The sequence below is a fragment of the Tenebrio molitor genome, chromosome 9 (assembly GCF_963966145.1).
Source record: "Tenebrio molitor chromosome 9, icTenMoli1.1, whole genome shotgun sequence".
Classification (NCBI taxonomy): domain Eukaryota; kingdom Metazoa; phylum Arthropoda; class Insecta; order Coleoptera; family Tenebrionidae; genus Tenebrio; species Tenebrio molitor.
This window is the reverse complement of record NC_091054.1, coordinates 12,396,243-12,417,059: the sequence shown is the minus strand read 5'-3', so window position 1 is coordinate 12,417,059 and position 20,817 is coordinate 12,396,243. Positions and strand designations below refer to the sequence as shown.

The window sequence follows — 20,817 nt, the reverse complement described above, 5'->3', positions numbered from 1 at the left end:
AGATCTGTGTTTAATTTTTTCCCACAATTAATATCTAACTGTTTCATTACAATATAAAATTTGTCTCATATAATACAAAAAATTATTCGTGAATAGTAAAAGGAAAAATATTTTAGGAATATCAAATAACAGAAAAATGTTGCTTTGCACCATTATTAAAAAAGAATATACATATTTTTTGTAAATCAATATCATACGCCTAAAGTGGGCTTTTTTGCACAAGTGAAGTAAAGTACAACTTTATTTTACATTTTGGGGAACTTTATTTCACACTTTAGAAGACTTACACATTACTAAATTTTACTTCATTTGGTATAGAAATAAAGAAAATACATCCAAAATGAATTTCTGATAAAATATTTGGCAATGATACACCATCACTCACAATGGCAGTAGGAAATTAATCTAATTTATATTTTGAAGTTTTCTTAATTATTTTTTTATACAACTGACATTAAAAGTGACGTTTTTAGTGGAAGCTACTTTGATTAAAAATTGCTCTTTATAATTTACCGTGTTAAAAGTATTTTTAACACTAGTAAAAAAAAAAACTTTTTCTATATCTGCGGGAAATCTGTCGTCAATATCGGCATCGTTAACGTCGTTTTCTTTGCATTCCATGTTTACGAATGCAATAATGTGGAATTGAAAGTGTTTTACAAAACGTAATGAAAAGTTTTTTGACGTTTCTAATAAACAAATGTCAATACAAGACTGGCTACCTGATTTTTGCCACAGAAATTAAAATAAACATCAAAAATACGACTGCGTTTTTTAATGCAATGGAAACCAGTTGTATAAAAAATAGATGTATGATGGACGTGTTAAAAGTGATTTTATTTTGTTCGTGGGGTTGGTCAACTCGCTGCGCTCGTTTCCCAATCTACCCCACTTACAAAATAAAATCTCACTTTTAACACTCACATCATAAATAACTATTTTTTGTAATGATTTTATTTTATAGACCATAGTGCTACAAAAAATTATGTCTGCAATTTGTGTATAAGCACTTTTTTACGCGTGAGAAATAAAGTGAAATGCTTTATACACATGTTGCGTAAATAATTATTGCAAAATGATTTTAATAAATTTCCACATAAAAAAATAAAGTAACGTTATGAGACGTAGAAAGAGATATTTTATTGTGTCTAAACAACAAAGATATTTTTTATCTTGGAATCCAATACACTTTAAACTCAGCGTTGAGTTGAAACGCTTCCTACCTACGCATTTTGTAACATTTAAAAAAATTTTGCTCAGCTGTTTTCCACTAACTCTGGCACTCTGGGTATGTTGCAGCATACAAGAAATTGTGTTTTATTTATCTCCACAACTATCGTCTTCCTTCAATTATACTTCTCGTAAATCGTGGAATTACCGCTTGTGGTTGAGACGGACATGCCCAGCCTTATATCAATCAATTTGCTCTTCATGCAGACTAAGTCACAAGTCACGTTATTCAAGAACTTACAAATTTTGTTATCGAAAACTTCGAAAGCGGACATACTTTTCGCTTTTACTATTAGATTTATCCATGACATTTGATTGTGTGTCACCCTCAATTCTTTTACTGGAGTGCGGAGAAAACCACTGAATTTATTCAAATTGTATCCATCCACAACTGGCAATATGTAGTTTACAATAACACCTCGTCCAGATTTATGGACATTGTCTTCTGTTCATTTTAGCTCCGGATTCAAAGAAGTTGAAATCATTTTTTAACAAAATCGTGATAGCAGAATTATTTTTAACTAAAGACAGGTTTGCGTGCAATAAATCTAATACGTACTCTAAAAAAAACTCGCTCTTTTTTTACATTTTGTTATTGTCAGTTCACATGACTATTGTACGATTCTTTAAAAAACTCTACTCTGTCAATTTTGTCGTACAGATTATGGCGGGAATTGATGTCTATGAAGACTGTAAGCGTCTGTTCGCTTTCTGGAATTACTAACCATACCGTCGTTGTTTATTTTGTATTCATTGCTCAAGATTCATTGAAATCAGACCTGCTGATTTTATTCAATGAGACTTTTACAATTTTACTCCAATTACATTTTGTCCAATATTCTTGAAAACAAAGTGAAAGCTTGCATTCACAGTAGCTTTAGTAGATCGCTAAAAATAGCGAATTACTCGCGCATTTTATTCACGAACACCTGGCTACAAATCCTGCTTCACCTGAAATTCCTTTAATCTACACCCACGTACTTTGACGGATATGAATTTTGTTTTATGATGGCCGTGTAAAAGTGCTCTCGTTATTTCGCCGCGTCGACAGTGAACGTTGACCGGCGCTATTAGCAAGGTGTTATTCCCAGACATAAAACACGAACAGCATAGGTAAAATTCTGTGCTCTTCGTAGACGTGCCGAAAGATATCGTAAATGTTCGTCCGACAGGCGCACGGAATAACGTTATCGTTCAGTTGCGCACGGAATTTGTACAGTGGAGGTTGTTGTCGAATTGTCCGAAGTGGATGATGGTACGATCTCCGAACTCTCACTAACAGTGCGGTCAGTTCGCTGTTTTATCAGGTGTACATAATGTGATTGAGTGGCCAGTGTGCGTACCATGTGATTTATTCAACTACCAATTTTACCCATCATGGTTGATAACAGTTGCATTATCGAGGGAACAGTCAAATTTAGGGACGGCAAAAAGGTACATTGTCCACTGATGCGTTCACTTTTATACCGAAACACTGCTGATAAAATGCATTAAATGTCACTGATGTATTGGCTGGTTTTTACGGCCGGAGGTACTTGCGCAAGTTAATCGAGGCATGCATTATAAACAAACACTTGCAAGGTGTTGAGCTAGATAATGGCCACTGAAATACGAGTATACAGACCTAGATGTCTTCCGTGCCATCATTTTTTCAACACTAACGTACAGTTCAAAGGCTAGACTCCAAGGCTGCGATGACAGTAATAATAACAGTACTTGGACAGAAGCCTTCGTCACTATTGTTACCATGCATGAGGTCCATGTGTCAAAACTTATCACCCCAATTTTTGACGTTTTGTCCGTTTTTTTTTTGTGATATATGGTTGGTAACCCAAACTTGACTTTTAGAAATTATCGGTGTCAAGTGGTGCGAATGTGACGATGACATCATTCTGTTTTAGAGATGTGAAAAGGTGACGAAAATGTTATGTCAATATTGCACACAGATTGTGTCGGACCAGAAAGCGAAATTTTTTATTTTGGACAAATAAAATCTAAAACTAAACGTACTGATGCATTAATAAAGATAATGCACCAACGTCATTTTTTCGTCATATGGCGCACCGATAACACGTCAATTGCGATTGTTTTATTCGATTGTAATTTTACTGTCGGTGTGGTTTTGTCGATTTCGTATTTAATAAAAAACTTCATTATGTCGTTTCATTTGGGCCCAGCTTATAGTCTCGAAAGAAATTGATGAAATATTGCGCCAACCCCTTTACCGAAACTCATTAGAAGTTATTGAGATTTGTGTGTTCCGACGTAATATTTAATGCAGCGGGAAATCTCAGTCTTCCAAGATCAATTTGTTTTGTTTAATTTGGGCTTGAAGAGTAAACGTGCACGATCTCTCGTTTTGCAAGTAGAGATTTTTTTATCTCTGGAGATAACGAACCGAGAAGTTTGATTACTATAACGGTTTACAATTTGCAAGTTTTTGGAAAAAGTTGGTGCATGGTGATTTAATTAATATCCATCCTCTGTCGCCGTCGAAATTCAATATTATGCAAAAACTTCACCAAGTCGAAGCCATTAAGTATTTGAAAGAAGTATTGAGGGTTGAAACGGGGAAAGGGCCACCGTTTTCACTAAATCGGAGATTTCTTTATATTTCCCGGTGTTTATAATTCGAAGCTGGAGGAAGTCCGATGAATATTGAAGCAGCCGGAGCGGCAACTCCTCGGAATGTAAGATAAGCAAAATTAAATATGCGAATTCTGGCTAGACTCGGATTCCATTAACGTCCAGTTGACGTTTCCCTCTCGATGATTCTAAAAAATGCTCGAACAATATGCTCGATCGTGATTTCAGAGTTAATTCATATTTCGGGCTTCACGTTAGAATTCTTAATGGCTTATATTTTATTCAGGAGGGCTGAAACGGATTCTGAAAAGTCACCCTCATTGATTAATCCCCGATTGAAAGTGAAATCTCCTAAGCCCAAATGTTTTATGCTGCAGCTTCGCAACCCGTTAAAATTTTATGTAAGAAAATTTCAATTTTTGAGAGCGTGCGGCCGTTACTTTAAAAACGGTTCGCTCCGGCGTCGACATCTCGTCCCATTATTGAAAGATTTCGGAACACATGGGACCAAGTGACAGCAAAGGAACGCCTTGAAACGGTCGACCACCCTTATAATTTATTATGAACCTAACTACCGCCCTTTCCTCCGACCGCACTACAGCTAAAATAACAAGGGAAAAAATCGTCTGCAATACTCCTCCCCGGTTTTGAGTTACAAGATTTATTCAAAAGGAAATCGGTCAGTGTTCCTGTTCTTGACACACAAGAAAACAACCGGGCCCGCTCGATTCGTCTGAAATTTCAATTCCTGCTTTACAATTGTAATGAGATTGTCACAAAACAATAATAAATAACAGTTTACATCAAATGCAAACCTGACCTGACCCGGCCGCGACTCTATATCGGTTATTTGAAATTATAATCTGAGGTCATAAATAATAAATGTTGGGTGATTGATTGTATAAAACCAAGGCGAACTTATGCGATTGGCTTCGACAGAAGTGTATTTCTCGAGCGACGCATTTCACTGCAGCAGAATATAAGTGATACAAAGTCAAATTTTTAATTTAAAGTTATTTGCATATTAATCAGACCGAACTTCGATTAGCCCACAGCGTTCGGCGAAAACAAGTTTTTCGACGTTATTCGGGGCATTGGGAATTATGGAACGCAGCTATTGTTATTAGCATTAGTTACTAACGGTTATGGCTCAAGGATGTTAACTGAACCATGAACTATTATAATATATAAAAATGTGCTTTCTAAGTAAGTAACAATAGCGTGCAAAATGTACACAAGCTTGTTGCACGTAAAGTCCAAGTTTCAGAATGTCACAGTTTTTATTAGACCTCTTGTCGATAAATGTTTTATTACGTCAAGTTTTTCCATTTGGCGCAATCCAATTTTATGTCAAGTGATTTTATGTCTGTTATGTAATTTTTTGTAATCTTCAAAAACATCGTAATCATCATGATCCAGTTCTTTTTTTATCTGTAGTAATATTTTGGATAATATGTATATTGGCTGAAATAGAGTACATAATAAGAGGATATCACAGCGATAATAAAAGGTGTTTTTTCTTCAATCTGGCCTTGAAGAGTCGATCGTGAATGAACCATTCGCCTCAAAAACATTGAACAAGGCAAAAAGTGAGGTTAGATTTAAACAGCTTATCACAGTTGTAATCCAGTGGTCCGTTCACAATCGACTCTTCAACGTCAACTTTGACGGCAAATTTTACAAAACACCCGTTACAACACAATAGAACATAATATTACATATTTTGGTCCGTTTTCTAACGATAACGGCATTTCTCAAATTTGACAGCTCTTCAAATTGCGGAAAAACGTGGCTGATACGAGCTGATAGCGCTTGTTTCTGGGTTTAAACGTTTTTCATTTATTCATTCATTATATTTTTTCATCAGATATAATCTCGTGATTTGATTAATTATTATCGATGAGACGACTCGTGAAACCGGAGCAGAGCACAATCTGCCGCTCGGTTTCACTCGTAGATGTCATCCATAATAATGATATCACTTGTTAGGTTATAGCTGAAATAAACGGTCAATTTTTCCTATAAAATTATTCCGAAGTTTCCATTAGAAAGATACTTCCATTAAAAGGTTTTTGTAAAAAAAAAGACTACGAACATTTGAGATGTTGTTTAGTGTAGAGTTAAGTGTTTACAAATCTGTACTCATGTAGAGAACGTAAACTAAAGTGTAACATATACTTCTTGTTTGAAAATTACTAAGTATGTACTTCTATATCTTTTCATTGGACAGCAGTGTATTTGCAATTTGTATCCAAGCTACAGGTGTATATATCTTGTTACATTTTTAGTTTATTTAATGATTAACGTGATGGAAACATTTTTTAGGGACTAATATATTACCGCACGGACACACTTTAAATTTAAAGCCGTAATAAAAATGTTACTCTGTAGATAACACAAAAGCTGTCGTTATGACAGGAATTTTTTTTTATTAGTACCATCAAACCCACTTTTTATTAATTCGTTATTCTTTTATTTAATTTACATGCCAAACTAAAAAAATATAAGTTACATGTCATGTAATTTGAGTCTTTTTAACAATTAATTTTTAATTTATTGATTTTATTTTAATTAACGATCGATATATGTATTTACGTCAGACAAGTTTCAAGGATTTGTGATAAAGTAATTACACTCCGTATCCACTATAGATTAATTTGTAAAGACAAGAGGTGTTGAATTCTCTCATGGACTGTGACCTTGGAAATATCTGCGCGAAGGCGGAGCGATAAACCAGTGAAAAATCTGTAAATGAAAACTGAAAAAAAACCTCGACTACTTTCAAATTGAAATAGACAAGAGAGAGACGAAACTAACGTAACGAATGACGATGTTTGTAGCCCTTACTTGAGACCGATATTCGTCGTTTGCGCGGATATGACTCATAGCTCATGAGAAAATCCAAGACCTCTGCTCTGCTTTTTAATCCTACCCGGATTTTTTTTTTAATGAATAATTGATAAACCAGAATGTAGGCAATGACCTGAAAATATGTAATATCAGATCATTTTATCGTATTAAACCGGAAAAATATGTTGTAGCTGTTGGGTTAATTAAGTTAGTTGTGGCACTGTTGTAATTACAAAAAAATGCACACATGGGTTTTAAACAAGCTTGCAGAATTAAGTAAAGTGCTAGTTATAATAAAATTGGAATAAACACTCTATTATCTTGTCCATTTATATTTTTTAGTCAAAATATTTGCATATTGTCCTAATTAGTATATTAATAAATATACCTAATCTACATTTACAATTTTAAAAGTCTTAAGTCCTTTATGCTAATGCTCTGGACAACATCTTTAAGTAGATAATTTCAATTTCAAATCAGTGTTTGTATTTATGAGCAAAAACTTGTCTCATTAGAAATTAACAGTTGACACTTTGAGACTTGAAGAATTTTTAAGAAGTCTAAATTTAAGCCACCGCGGTCTAGATAATAGCATTAAATCTTCTAAGACATCTTCTCAATCCTTGGACTTGGTGCAAGTTGTGCGGTCGGAAGTTTCCAAGATTATATTTAATGTGCAAAAAGCATTTAATGTTCTCGAGCTGCCCAACTTAAATGATCTTACATATGTTTTACCCGAATTAGATATGAACTGTTCACATGAGAAACCCATGCATTCGTCGGTAATCGATCGTATTGGCGTACCACCATGGGTTAAGGTACCACGTGTGGTTCAAAAACATCATTACGCAGCGATCCTGACTCATGACAATCTGTATTCACGTTTTGTATGCAATTTCTGTCCACATCATTATCGACCCAGCTTACAACACTTTTTCTGCACCTGCTCCACAACTGATGGATAAATATGTACAAAACCCGAATTTCACTGCGAACAGGACATTGCCTCAATTTGCATGTTTGCATCGAAATTTGCATTTGACAAGGCGTAAAAGTATCGGTTTCAATCAATTTCAATCAATGTGGTGACAAAAAGCCATCATCTGCAGTTGTAGTTTTTTTTTTCAGTGAGCTTTAGAGAATGTACGACCTAAAGATAGTAAACTGTTGCGTAAGAATGTCAGTAACAAAACATTTCTAAATGTAACAGTCTGAACATCTTTATTGTGGAGCTGTGTTTGTAACGTGTTAATTAAAAGTGGTTCTTGTGTTCTTGATTAAATCAGTTTCTTCAAATCGACTTCTGTGCCAGACAATGACTTGCATTAAAAATAAAATTAAACTCGATGAGGGTTCTCTTATTCTAATCAGATGATTGTGCAACGCTTTGAAAGAAACAACACTGAAATCTGAATTACTTCCAGCGGGGAACTAAAAAAAAATTGTAGGTACGTGAAAATTGAAGAAAAATGCCTAAAAGTTGGTTGGTTGTGAACGCACCACTAGTTAGTCTGCGCACTAAAAACACAAACATCGCAAAAAGTGTGGTTAGATCTGATCCGTGATCTGTAATCGGTGGTGCGTTCACAATCGACTCTTCGACACCCGAGCAGTTTCGCAAGACGTGGAAGAAACTACATTAAAATATAATTTACTCTATCCATAAACGTTTTAGACTATATTTTTGGAGTAGGTATTAAAAAGACATTAAATATCATTAAGATGTTACATCTACATGCAATAAAATTATTCTATAGAAAATTTACATCAGTGCAGATGCAATTTATAATACCACACATAATGGCTTTTTATTTATTATCTGCAGTTACTTTATTGTTATCTTCAGTAAACATGAAAATTAGGTTATGGAAAGCAAGATTAATTTTTGTTTACTTTCTTCAGTTATATTTGATTGTCGCAGGGTCAATAAAATAGTAAATACGAACGTAAAAGAATTAATAATTGAAAATAGTGTTACACTGGTCAGAAAATATGTTCTGTAAAATAATAGTATATTATTCCGCGAGAGTGTAGTGATGGTCATTACTCACTACGCACGCGGTGGGTATCCGAAGCGTAATTACCATTACACGCGAGTAAATACGATACTTTTCGACGACGTACAAATTGCATCTTTTTCATCATTTCTATCATTATAGAAATTAATTTATTATTTCTTTTTAACAAACCGATTGACTCAACCCGTGGAGTAACGCTGCCGTGAGTAATGATTATCATTACTTAACATTAGTGCGTGTATAATGCAGGTATTATTTAATACGAGTATAATATTTTTTTTAATCCGAAACTGAATGATTTCGGTTACATCAGGTTCTTTATTGTCGATTTCCTCGACAATAAGCGGCATTTTAATTCTTTAATAATCTGACAATTCCATAATCGTTTTACCTCTAGAGTGAAATATTGAAAGGTCACGTTATTCCAGTCGAAATTTCGTCCCTTAATTCTTATTTCAAGCGCGTACAGCACGGTAAAAATCAAAATTCAGATGTCATCAGAATTTCAAAAGAACACAAAGGTCAAAGGGATTCGATAATCAAAGAGTCTTTATATCAATACTCTATGATCATCGTCCGGCTTATATTTCAAACGGGATAATAATACGAAACCGTTCCGCCGTGGCTGATCATATGACACGTGTTTTCGTTTTATTACCCAAACACGCTCCACGTAAATAAACATTAAACAACATTTTATCAGCAGTGTTTTTGGAAATCCTTGCAGACGCCAAACTGATAATTGATTTCAATTTTTAGTGGAAATCAAGATGGTGTGTCATGCGGAAACTGTCCCCAGTTGCAGGTAATGTCTTCCAATAATAATTTCAGACACAATAGGGGGAACGAAGCCATAGATCCTTCATCGACACTACAGGAGGGCTCTGGGCTCCTTCTGAAAGCACCCAGGGCAAACACGGTTGAGGTACTCGATTACCATAAATAAATAGATCCGGGACAATAGCTTCTCGGTATCCGGACACAAAAACTTCTCGTCCTTTCCACGCGCGTCTCTTAGGTCTAATTATTTAACTTTGTCCCGGATTAAACCATAACCTCCGCAAAATTGTTATCCTTGTCGTCAACTTTCTCGGTATTACACCATTGAGACGGCTATCAAAGGACCCGGGCCAGTTTTAATTTGATAACATTCACCGAAATAACTCCTCGCGTACATTTTCACATTGCGGCGTCCTAGAAAAGTTTCGCCCCGCTAATTCGGGACTAAGAACGAATTGTGCCATGTGGGAGTGAAGCACTCATTCTCGTGTGTATCCAGTTGTTTAGGGTTTGCCTACGGCGACATGTTCGACGTCGGAGCAACCCTGTTCGGAGCAGTGTTTACCACGGGTAACACAATACACCCCCGGTGACGTCATCGTCGAAATGCTCCCGTTAAACGCCAACGGCACTAAGTCACCGTAAAAGCGACAGTGAAGTGTGCCCAACGCACGCCAGACGCGTGTTGTTTTACGCACCGTGAATATTGCGTCAATTACACAAGAATTTAACTTGAACGATATTATTTAGACGGGAAATTGAGGCACAACGTCGAGAACGATCTCGAACGGAAATTTCTTTGACCCAGTCGAGGAGGGATCAATTTTTTCAGCCAGAAATGAGACGTCTTTAGGGAGATGAAAGCCGGAGGAAGGAACGTTCATGCAATTTGGCTGGATACTGACTCCATGACGTTTCGCCACCACTTCAAACTTCTCTTCTTATCTGCAACTAATACACATAATACGATTTCGATGGCAGCTTGCAGATTAGATTTAATCTGACCTCTCCGCTATTAATTTTTCACCACAAAATCGACGACCACTCAATTATGAGATAAACGTCCTCCGGTCCGGACGAGCTTTTTCCGGGAGTATCGCGGTGTCTTGTGTCATTAGATAATGAAATTTCAGTCGCTTCAATTATTTATTCGACAGCCCGGGGCACTGTAAATCCGTAAAAGACATTACTCAGATATGAGTCTTCAGTTCGGGATTTAATGAAACGCAAATGTTGCCCGAAATACTCCGGTAATAAAACAAGCAAGCCGAGAAACTTCATTAAATTAACCCTCTGTTAAGAAGATTATGAACCAATTTTTAACATCGACTTAATGAGATTTCACTGACATTTTGCCATTTCATTTTCATCACTTTTATTCCCGTTTTGCTCGGCTCCCATTTCCTAAAAATCCTAAACTTATCATAATCTCGAATCTGTTGTGTCGATCGTACCGGAATTTGAAGCCTGGGTGTCTCCCAGAACTGACAGGAATTTTAATCCGGAAAAATTAAATTAATTAAAGAGTCACCGAAGCCTGTCCTGACGGTTTTTTGTAGTTTTTGTTTCTGCGACCCGCTTATTAAATTGTAGTTTCACGACGCACAGAATCAATCTGACTGACAGATGTGTTCGTTTTTTTCGACTCACAAAGGCACCAGCACTATTCGAAAAAGTGGATTGTTTGTTCTGCTTCATCAGCTCTCCGACGTCTTGAATCTTGAAGAAGCGATAACCTCTAATCTGCTGCCAAGAATATCGGCTCCCGAGGTCGCGAATTTTTACTTGGGGAGTGGACGCCGCGACTCCTCTTACGTACAAATAATTCATTAATTTGCCCCAGCAGACGGCGGTTTACAACACAACATGTTTATTAGTTTGTCGACAAAATTTATCATAAACGGACTATTATTGCATGAGCGGATGATACAAAGACCACTCGAAGTTGTGGAGGCTTTATCCGCACAGATTAATGGCAGAAGGCGGATTACTGGTTAATAGCTCCAGGTCACAAACCTTTGAAGCGTTTATCTAGCAAGAAAAAAGAAAAAACTCAAAAATGTTGATAATAGAAGAGCCGTTCAAAGAATTTCAATGTCACGGGAATGAGATTTTCCGGAAATTGTGATAAATTATTTAACACATTATTTATTGCAAAAGCACTTGTTTGTTGTACGAGATACCTGTCGTAATAAATTCCGGAAATTTACAGCTTCCTCGCGTTGTGTATTTTTTTCGTAACCACTCTTCTATTTTTCTAAGCGATTTTTCCAGCCGCGATATCACTTTTCCACGTTCCCTGCCATTCAGAAATAATCAATTATAAAATATGCGATTGCAAAACTAAATTGTTTCCGAATATAAATTTGTCATTAAAAATTCAATTAAATAAGCGCCAAAATCCATATTGCTCCCCGTATCTTTTTATCTTTTGCATCTAAATTGGTATTTAGATGAAACGAAATATAAATTCGACATTTCGTTTCGTTCATTTTCCGCTATTGGGTGATTATTTAGGTTGGCAAACCTGGACTTTCGCGAATTAAAAACACTGAATCAGAATGCAAATGAAGAATTCCACCCCGAAAAATCACATTTCGTATTCATATTTCACGAGGATTGGGGACCAGTTCTTGACACATAAACAACATTATTTCAGCCGGAGAAGATGAGTACTCTGTGAACAATGAAGCAATCATTTCTGGCTTGATTCTAAAATAAAATTATAAATATTTATTTATACCTGGTGCGGCAAGCTTTACCTCCACCCCCAAAATCATCATTTTTAATAAAACAAAATTGACATTGACCAAAATCACTACCTACATATCGGGTGTTCATTTAAATTTCTCCTCAAAGTTGGCGTTGAAAAGTCGATTGTGAACGGACCACTGCTTAGTCTGGAGAGTAAAAACTCAAACAACACAAAAAGTGAGGTTAGATTTAAACAGATCTGTTGTAACTCGTGGGGCGTTCACAATCGACTCGTCAACGCCTACTTTGAGGATAAATTGAAATGAACACCCGATATAAGTTCAAATTTCATCAACAAAAAAAGCAAGTTTCGTGGCAATGTTTAGAGTTCTTTTCTTATCACAAGACGTCAAGGACTTTATCTTTATTGTTTCTGTAGCTCATTTAAAACCTAAAGTTTCACTGGTTCGACCGACATTCAGCTAGTTTTTGGGACGTCGACATCTTCTTGGTTTTTTCCAACTGGGAAAAAGACGTTTTTGTTGTAACGTTGGTGTCCAAAGAAATTAGGATGTTGTAATTGTGGGAAAATTCTGATTTCACCAACGTAAAGAAGCGGTTAGTAATAATAACACTAATGTGGCAACGTGACCGTTTTACAAATGCTCTGTGTGGTGTGTATACTTTTTTTGTAAATATAAAGCGAGACAATGGGTGTTTTTAAAAGGTTTATATCTATCATTGTCAAGATAAGGTAACGTGTAGTAACAGTTATCTTATAAATATTGCGCCATATAAATTACACCGGCATTATCTGCGAAAGCGATGTGTTTTAACGTTAATAATAATTATAAAGCATTTTGCAGCCGGTGGGACGGAAACAGTTTACGGTTTGTCCTCGTCATACGTTGATAGATAAATGTTGCACCTTTATAACTCGCATGTTTACTGAATACGAGGGAGTCAAAGGTTATGTTTTCATGATAACCATTAATTAATTTCGCGTCAAATGATACTGTTATTGGTCAATGTCCAAATAAAACGAGTCCAGAAGTGGACCTCTCTGGATTGTGAAAGAAAAGACTTATCTGGGGAATCAACCACTACACTTTTTTAGTCCACTGTATATGTACTTGGAGCGCAACTCTGTGGCACGCTTTCTCTCATTGTCTTATCTAAATATGGAATTACTTTTAATTTACATATTGTAAGCTTCGAAGCTGTCGTAAATCCACGGAACAGAAGCTCGTTTATGAAGAATCACCATTGAAATCTGAACCGAGTGGTTTTTACGGTACACTTTACATGATTTGTGAATGGAGCTTTTCTATTTGACTGCTCCGGACGTCGTTGGTGGGCCGATAGTGATTATTTATAACACGAGACCACAAGAGAAAGAAGAACGTGTTTATTGTTGTTTGTGGATTTACGAAATATGACTGCGATTATTTTTTAGGAACACGAAAAGGATGTCCCACAGCAAATTGCGTTCTGACTTAAATTATGTTCACACCTAAGAAAGAATTTTTTCGACTGAACATGTTTATGATGGTAAAAATGTTCCCTATCATAACGTATTTTTATACACATTATCGATATTTTTTTAATTTGTTTTAAGCAAACGTATTGCAATAACAACTCCAATAATTCAGATACCTAATAACAAATATTTTTTTTACAAAAATAATTTGCCGGGAAAGTTGTTTTGTAAATAACGCAAGAATTAATAATTACACTCTGGATAATAACGATATGATAAAAAAATAACTCGATTACATTACAGTATGGACTCTGCACTATAGAATAAAACACAGCAACATTAAATTTTTTTTCAAATTTAATTTTTATGGCTTAATCGAGCCGTAATTGATTAAAATATCAGCTCCGCGAATTTTTTATTCAACAAATTAAAAGCATTAATGATGAGAGTTTTTTTCCATTACGAATAAATTACAATAACAGCCGCGCCATCCCATCAATTAAATGTGGTATTTATTTTTGAGCCCACAGTGTAATCCCTTGATCTTCCAGTCTTGAGGACTTTTGACGAGACATTTCTCACTGTTTTATTTAAATGAGCACTGTCCATCGTAATTTAGTGTGGTTAAATATTACCTTAGCAAAATAGACCTCTGAGGAGGGTGCGAACATATGAGACAACAATGGACTAAATGACCTTCATCATCCAGCTGTCAAACTTGTATGAAGGACTACCAGGCTTAAATGAGTTTTACGAGATGATCTACCTTACACCATTACACAAAATCTTCAAGATTTAGAGGGCATTGAAAAAAACGAGTGATTGTATTTGAAAGTGAATTGTGATCTTCACAGTCTTGGAGTTCTTCGGGTTTCAGAGGCGTTTCCGCAAATGCAAAGAATTGCAAACTTTTTTACTTGCGGATACTATCTCTTTTTGTTGAGGAATTTACAGTAGTAATCATAATTCGACTAAATTTTTATTCTGTTATTTTATTACAACACTAGTGCTGGAAACAACTAATCCCAGTCTCATTAAATGAAAGATTTAGCTAACCCGTAAGAGCCTTACAGAACAACCTCCCTAATGAAACTTGATTAATTTTATCAATGAAACTTCTCCTTCGTGAAAATCGGAGCTTTAAGCTGCATTTTTCATTAAAGCGGATGACCCCCTCTAATTACAAAATGGGGGGATACATTTCGCCTCTTGGATTTTCTTCCGTTGGACAATTAAACAGGCAAACACTTCTTATAATTCGATTAGCCAGTTTACGCCGATCCGAAGGGGGGTAACTTGTTAAATTACTTAAAGCGATAACGGGAGTTGGAGGCAACTGTGTTCCGTCATTACTGAGGAGGGAATTCGTATCGGGGTGAAAGTGCGATTGCATGCCAGAATTATTGAACTAGTTTAATCACTGTTGCGAAGGAAATGCCTAAGCGCCTCCAAAAATCGACAAACTTTTCCTCCGGCGAACAACGCAAGAAGAATCCGGGGAGGGATTTTTTGGAACTGATTGAGATATCAAAGGCAAGTTTGCAGAGGGATAAAGTGGTTAAGTTTCGAATCTTTTCAAATTAAATGAGAAACGGTATTTTACGTACCTACTCACAAGCGAACAAAAAATTACTCTTTTTCGGACACACTTTTTCGGATGCTGACCGTGGCGCCATCTGTTGGTCTGTTTAGCAACTACATAATTGTATTTGCAAATATGTAGTAAATTTCTAGTTTTGTTGGCAAGCTGATAACAAATACTATAAAAAAATTGTTAATATGTATTAATAAATTTATCTGTGTATGTATTTGAAAAAGGTAGCTACAAAATAAATCTGTAATTTTTCCAATGATGTCTTTTGCTTTGTAGCTCGTGCATTCGCCTAGAAAATTTAATGTGCACCAAAAAGTGTATTTTGTCGTCGCCTGTTTCAAGCCTCGGCTGCGCCTCGGCCAGAAAACTCAGACTCGGACAAAAAAGATGCACTTTTTGGGCTGATTCACAAATAACTACTTGAGCAAGCTGAAGACACTTTCAAAAATTGCAAGAATAGGCGGAACTGGTGTATACAAAGCTGCACTGTAATTGGGTAAAGTTTGTCCGGTGTGTAACGGTCATGTTTACCCTTATTAGCGTCATCCGGATATATTCAGGTGGCGTATTCGTGGAATTAATTGATTTATGTATATCAAAGGGACATTCATGTTCTAATAGAGACCAACTAAAGTTACATCCTTATTAGATAATTAAATAAATCAGTGTCTCAATTAGGGTAAACGCTCCAGTGCGACCATTACTTTAAAATTAATTAAAATATCTGCGATTCTCTCTTTTGTATGGTAAACAATTTAATTAAGGGAGAAGTTATTATTTTGTAGCGTGCCGGTCTTAATGCATTGTTTACATTGTTAAACACTAAAGTGTTTAGTGTTTATATTAAATTCCATACACCGCATTGCAGCTTTGGTTGTACTTTTTGATGAATAACTGTTAATGCTGGGAAAATATTCCTAATGCAAATAATCTTTACCAGAGATAATTTCGCAATGGTATCCTGTTCAATGTTTTCCAAAATGATAAATAAATATTTCTTCAGGTATGAGTACATAATTTCGTTCTCTGTTTACATTTGTTTGAGTCAATAGTCGGCATTTTGTTCTCGCTTTATGGTAAATATCAAGGTTCTGTACATTTATTACTCTGGTGCTTGGATAAAATTCATATTTAGGTCGCAAGACCAGACTACGATTAACAGCGAAATTCTAAAGTGTACACATTTTTGGCTTTTCTTGATGAGAGTTCTGCTAGATAAATATGAAATTATCTAGGTGTGTAATTCCAGGTTATAATAGATGTTCAAATTTGACACATCCATTCAAATCTGTTGACCCGTACGCGTACAATAATTATATTATCCAACAAGTCTACACAGTTCCATCTCTTTGATGTTATACACCAATGGGACGATCAATTAATCAATAGATAATTGGACACCATCAGACGCACCAATTCTTTAGGTAATAACCATCAACAAGTCGTTATTCGACCATTTACAATTTGCCACAAAGGCGATATTAATCAAGTTATCGTTGTAGACCGCAATTGGTCTACGCAGAGGTTCTCAAACTTTTTTGACAGCTATTCGTTAAGAAACACTTTATATTGCAACAAAACGAATGCAGCGTTTAACTTAACTACATTAACGTAATAAAAGTATAATGTGGTACTTTATAAAAGACACATTAAAATGATGGTACGACTACTTAATGGCTGCCACCCGCAGCGTATAAAACACTGATCTAGCGAATGGTAGGAAGTCGGTGCCGGTGCCATTACCTTAAGAAGTAACGGATGTTTATGTGGTTTTTGTGGATATATATATGGTTGTGACCAAAACGCAGGTACTCACCTGTGCACCAACGATTTTTTGGCGGCAAGATCAATCTGCACAAGACGAAAGAATAGGAACAGTTGTTTTTGCGGTTGATTAAACAGGAAATTCTTGTGCCTTTGCTCATTAAATGTTTGTTCCACACGCCCCACATGGGTGGTGGGTCAGGAACATCGTTCAAAAATGTCGTACTTTTGTCTCATGTCGCTACTTAAGTCTATATTTGTTCATTCGGCTTGTTTAGATCCGTTCGAAATAATTTTTAAAATGAAAACTTCTTTAGGCGCACCACGACACTAATAGTTTCAGCGTCACGCGTCACGTCACACGCTTCGAGGTGAAATGCTCATTTGAGTGAGTTCGGCCAGATTGTGAGTGGAGATTTTAATATCGATTTTTCAGATAGAAAAGTCAAAGCGCTTATTTGATTTTTTTAAATAAATACATATTTATATTACTTAAAATTCAATTACCAACGTTATAGAAGTTTTCAAAATTTTTTTTAAGCTTTAAGAGGATCATTTCCAAATTTAATTCAGGGTTAATAAATAAGCAGTGAAATACCACTTTTCGCGGAAACGACGTTCATTTCCGTAAATTATCGAATTTTCCCTAGCCGCTGCCGAACAAGTACCAGTTTGTTTAACCAATTATCTTAATCACGTCAAAGAAGCAATGCTGGATCTGGATAGGCATCCGACATTTAAACATAATCGCGACTAACGAAGTAGGGAAGTGAAAGCTTCTCGTTCTTGCAGGAAAGCATGACGTGACGCCGGGATTATATTAAGAACCCTATCTGATGTATTATTTTTTGTGAACACTGCTCTTATTATGTGGGTAATTATTTCCCAATTAGTCGAACTATTTCACGCAGTTAATCGACTTAATTAGGCTACTGTCGATGTTATTTAGACAAGTGCGGACGAATTGTCAAGTGTTGTGACAAAGTAAGCCACGTGGAGGAAGAAGCACTGTTGTTTGGGTGTGCAGACATTGAACTTCAAGTAGTTAATGTCTTCGGCAAGTCATGGTACAGCACACTGAATAGTGAAACGTTCTTCCTATTGCTTCAACCAGATCGTTAAGTGTAAATGAAAATTTCACTTTTTACAAAATAGCGTAGAGTTAATGAAATAATGGAGTAAAATAATGTAGTGCTATTTAAAAGTTAAGAGGGTATAAAGGTTGGGAGCACTCATTGAAGGTATTCATTTATTATTAAAACTGAGTCTAGGAGTTTCCCCTTAATAAAGGACATAAAATAAAATTAGATGTAAAATTAACTCGCAAGGACCGAAAAGACGTTTAATTAAAGTAAGGGAAGATGGTAATTTGAAGCTCAACATGTGCAAGCACTTTCCGTATATTCCAAATATTGCAAGAGTACATCTAGAAGTCATTTCAAGTGCACAGTGCAAAGTTTTTAATTGATTTAGATGTGACCTCTAATTAGTCGTACACAGAGTTTTCCAAAATGGAAAGACAAATACATCTAACATTTATACAAAAATTGTTGTCATTTGGAATCAAATTGTTGTCCTTTGGAATCTTCTTCAAGATTGGGTTTAATTCCATTCAACAGCAGCAGTGATGATATTTCCTGGTATTATTGAATATTTTATTTGTCTATTATCAGTTATCACAGGCGTTGGTGATCCTCGACGGGCATCTAATTCGCCAGGGAAGAGTTGTTTTTTTGTTTGTGATTGTTCAGAGCTTTCTGCTCCATGGGGTTGAAGTGGCTGTGGGACCTCGTGGTACCCTATGGACGACGTACTTTAATTCCTATTTATAGGCAAATGGCAGAGACGGCCGTGGCCGCGTGAGATGCGCGCCAGATTTAAATTCGGGAGGTTCGGGGTTCAAATCCCTGGCCGGACTGTAGTTGTAAGAGGTTTTTTTTCAGGGGTTTTGCTCTCTAGTTCCGTGGACTCATCCACAAGGAAGCAATTGCTGCTGATCACTGATCACTGATCAGTGGATCACATCCTCTGAAATCACTTGATTTTGACTTGACAGTGTCCCACCGGCGGGAGTCTCAACGAAGGGTCTCTACCGAGGGCGACAATAACTTCCTTTAGTCTGAAAAGCCCTCAAAGTCTTACGAAATTTCGACTCGTGTTATTACGAGTTTTTACATTCTTTCGATAACAGTTGAACAGATACATATTTAGTACTTTGCCTTGGGTATGGTATATTCCACCTTAATAATGATGGGTTAATCCAGAGACTATATACGTAACCACAAATTGTGTTTCTTCGTGTTTTTCCAGTTCATTTGGTTATTTTAATGTTTCACAGTAACACGTAATTGGGAAAAACTGAAACCAGTGTTGTGCATCATATTGTAATTTTGTTTGTTAGTGGTTGTTCAAATCTAGAAATAAAAAATATTTTATCGTAAAAAATTGATAGAGGTGATAGCTTTTTCTATTCACTACCTCGTTAAAACGAGCAACCGCTTTTACGAAAACGTATCATTGTGTTGTAGAAATTGTATTAACTATTTGTTAAATATGCAAACAGCACCGAACTCATTAAAAATTGTCATACTCATAATAAAAATAACCAACTGGGCTCGTCCAAAACAATAACAAAGTTCAAATTGAAAATGCCTGTATGGTAGTTATCTACTGTTATGATTTAATTATTATTCCTATTGCTTGAAAACAATGTAAGCGTGCAATAGTGGAATTAGAAGAAACATTTTTGATTCCTACACCAATATTTGTCCAAAATTGATTTTGTAAATATGTTGAGAAAGCTTGTTCGATATTAAAAATTGTCGTTTAAATTCCGATGCGTCATTTTCTTGGGACAAATTTTAATATAGTTTAGAGCCACCAGATGCAAGAGATCTGCATTTTCTTGCTCATAAAGCGTAAATTTTAATGAAGCTCCGAAATTTATAACATTGCAGTAGTTTCATCGTGTTCCCTCCACGCTGTGACAAAATTCATCAGTTGTTATTGAAACGACCGAAACGTGAGACTGAAAAGCTACTTCGCGCATCACATTGATTTGCTGCTTTCACAGCTATAAATTGAGGTAACCGCTTTGAAAGCTTCAAAATTCATCACGTCAATGCGTCAATGATCAATATAAAATTGTTAATAATACTGTCACGGACATTGTTTCAGCACATTTCGCCGTGAGTTTGTTTTTGCAGCATGCAAACCGATTCAATTCGCCATTGTTTAACACAATGTTGATGGGAAAAGGACACGACTCCAACCTCATATCGCGCAGATAAATCACAGTTACTCCGGATACATAACCGCCCTCACTCCGCTCCGGTATCGTGCATAAACGAACAGGCATTTGCTTTTGTGCGAATATCTGTCAATGCGCGGGGTCACTGGAACGTGCATGCTACTTTCCTACACCTGCATCGCGCCACAATGACATGCTGATGATGGTACTTCCATTGGGTTGACGAACACGTGCGAGCGCCAGGTGAACGTTGCACCCACTTTTTGTCACTTGTGGAAAGGGTGTGCGCCAAGCCGCAATTTATAGCAAATTTATGCGCAAACCGACTGTAATGGAACGTTGACCCTTTTCTTCTTTTATTATAAATTTGCCGATTGTGCACACCAGTTTTAATCACAGTTTCAGCGGAGATGAAATGAACGCTTGAGGGTGCTTCGTGCGATACCCTCCACAATCACCATTAGATTTTTTTTTATTGCATCGAAGTCACGATTTTATTTTCATTACTCCTTTTACTGCAGATCCATATCCATCATTTTATTCTCACTATGGGGTTTTTTACTTCCTCTAT

The 20,817-nt window shown here is 36.1% G+C and overlaps 1 protein-coding gene across 2 annotated transcripts in view; it reads left to right on the top strand.

The window, feature by feature from the left end:
• The first annotated feature begins 2,359 nt into the window (after positions 1 to 2,359).
• Positions 2,360 to 20,817, top strand: part of LOC138138313 (uncharacterized) — a 63,893-nt gene continuing 45,435 nt past the window's right edge. Inside the window, exons 1-2 of one of the 2 annotated variants that reach the window (XM_069058151.1) lie at positions 2,360 to 2,664; positions 9,444 to 9,489. In XM_069058151.1, the coding sequence (XP_068914252.1) occupies positions 2,608 to 2,664; positions 9,444 to 9,489 (103 nt within the window). In that variant the 5' untranslated portion in view covers positions 2,360 to 2,607. The remainder of the gene's footprint in view (positions 2,665 to 9,443; positions 9,490 to 20,817) is intronic. The other variant, XM_069058152.1, reaches the window with a different exon arrangement.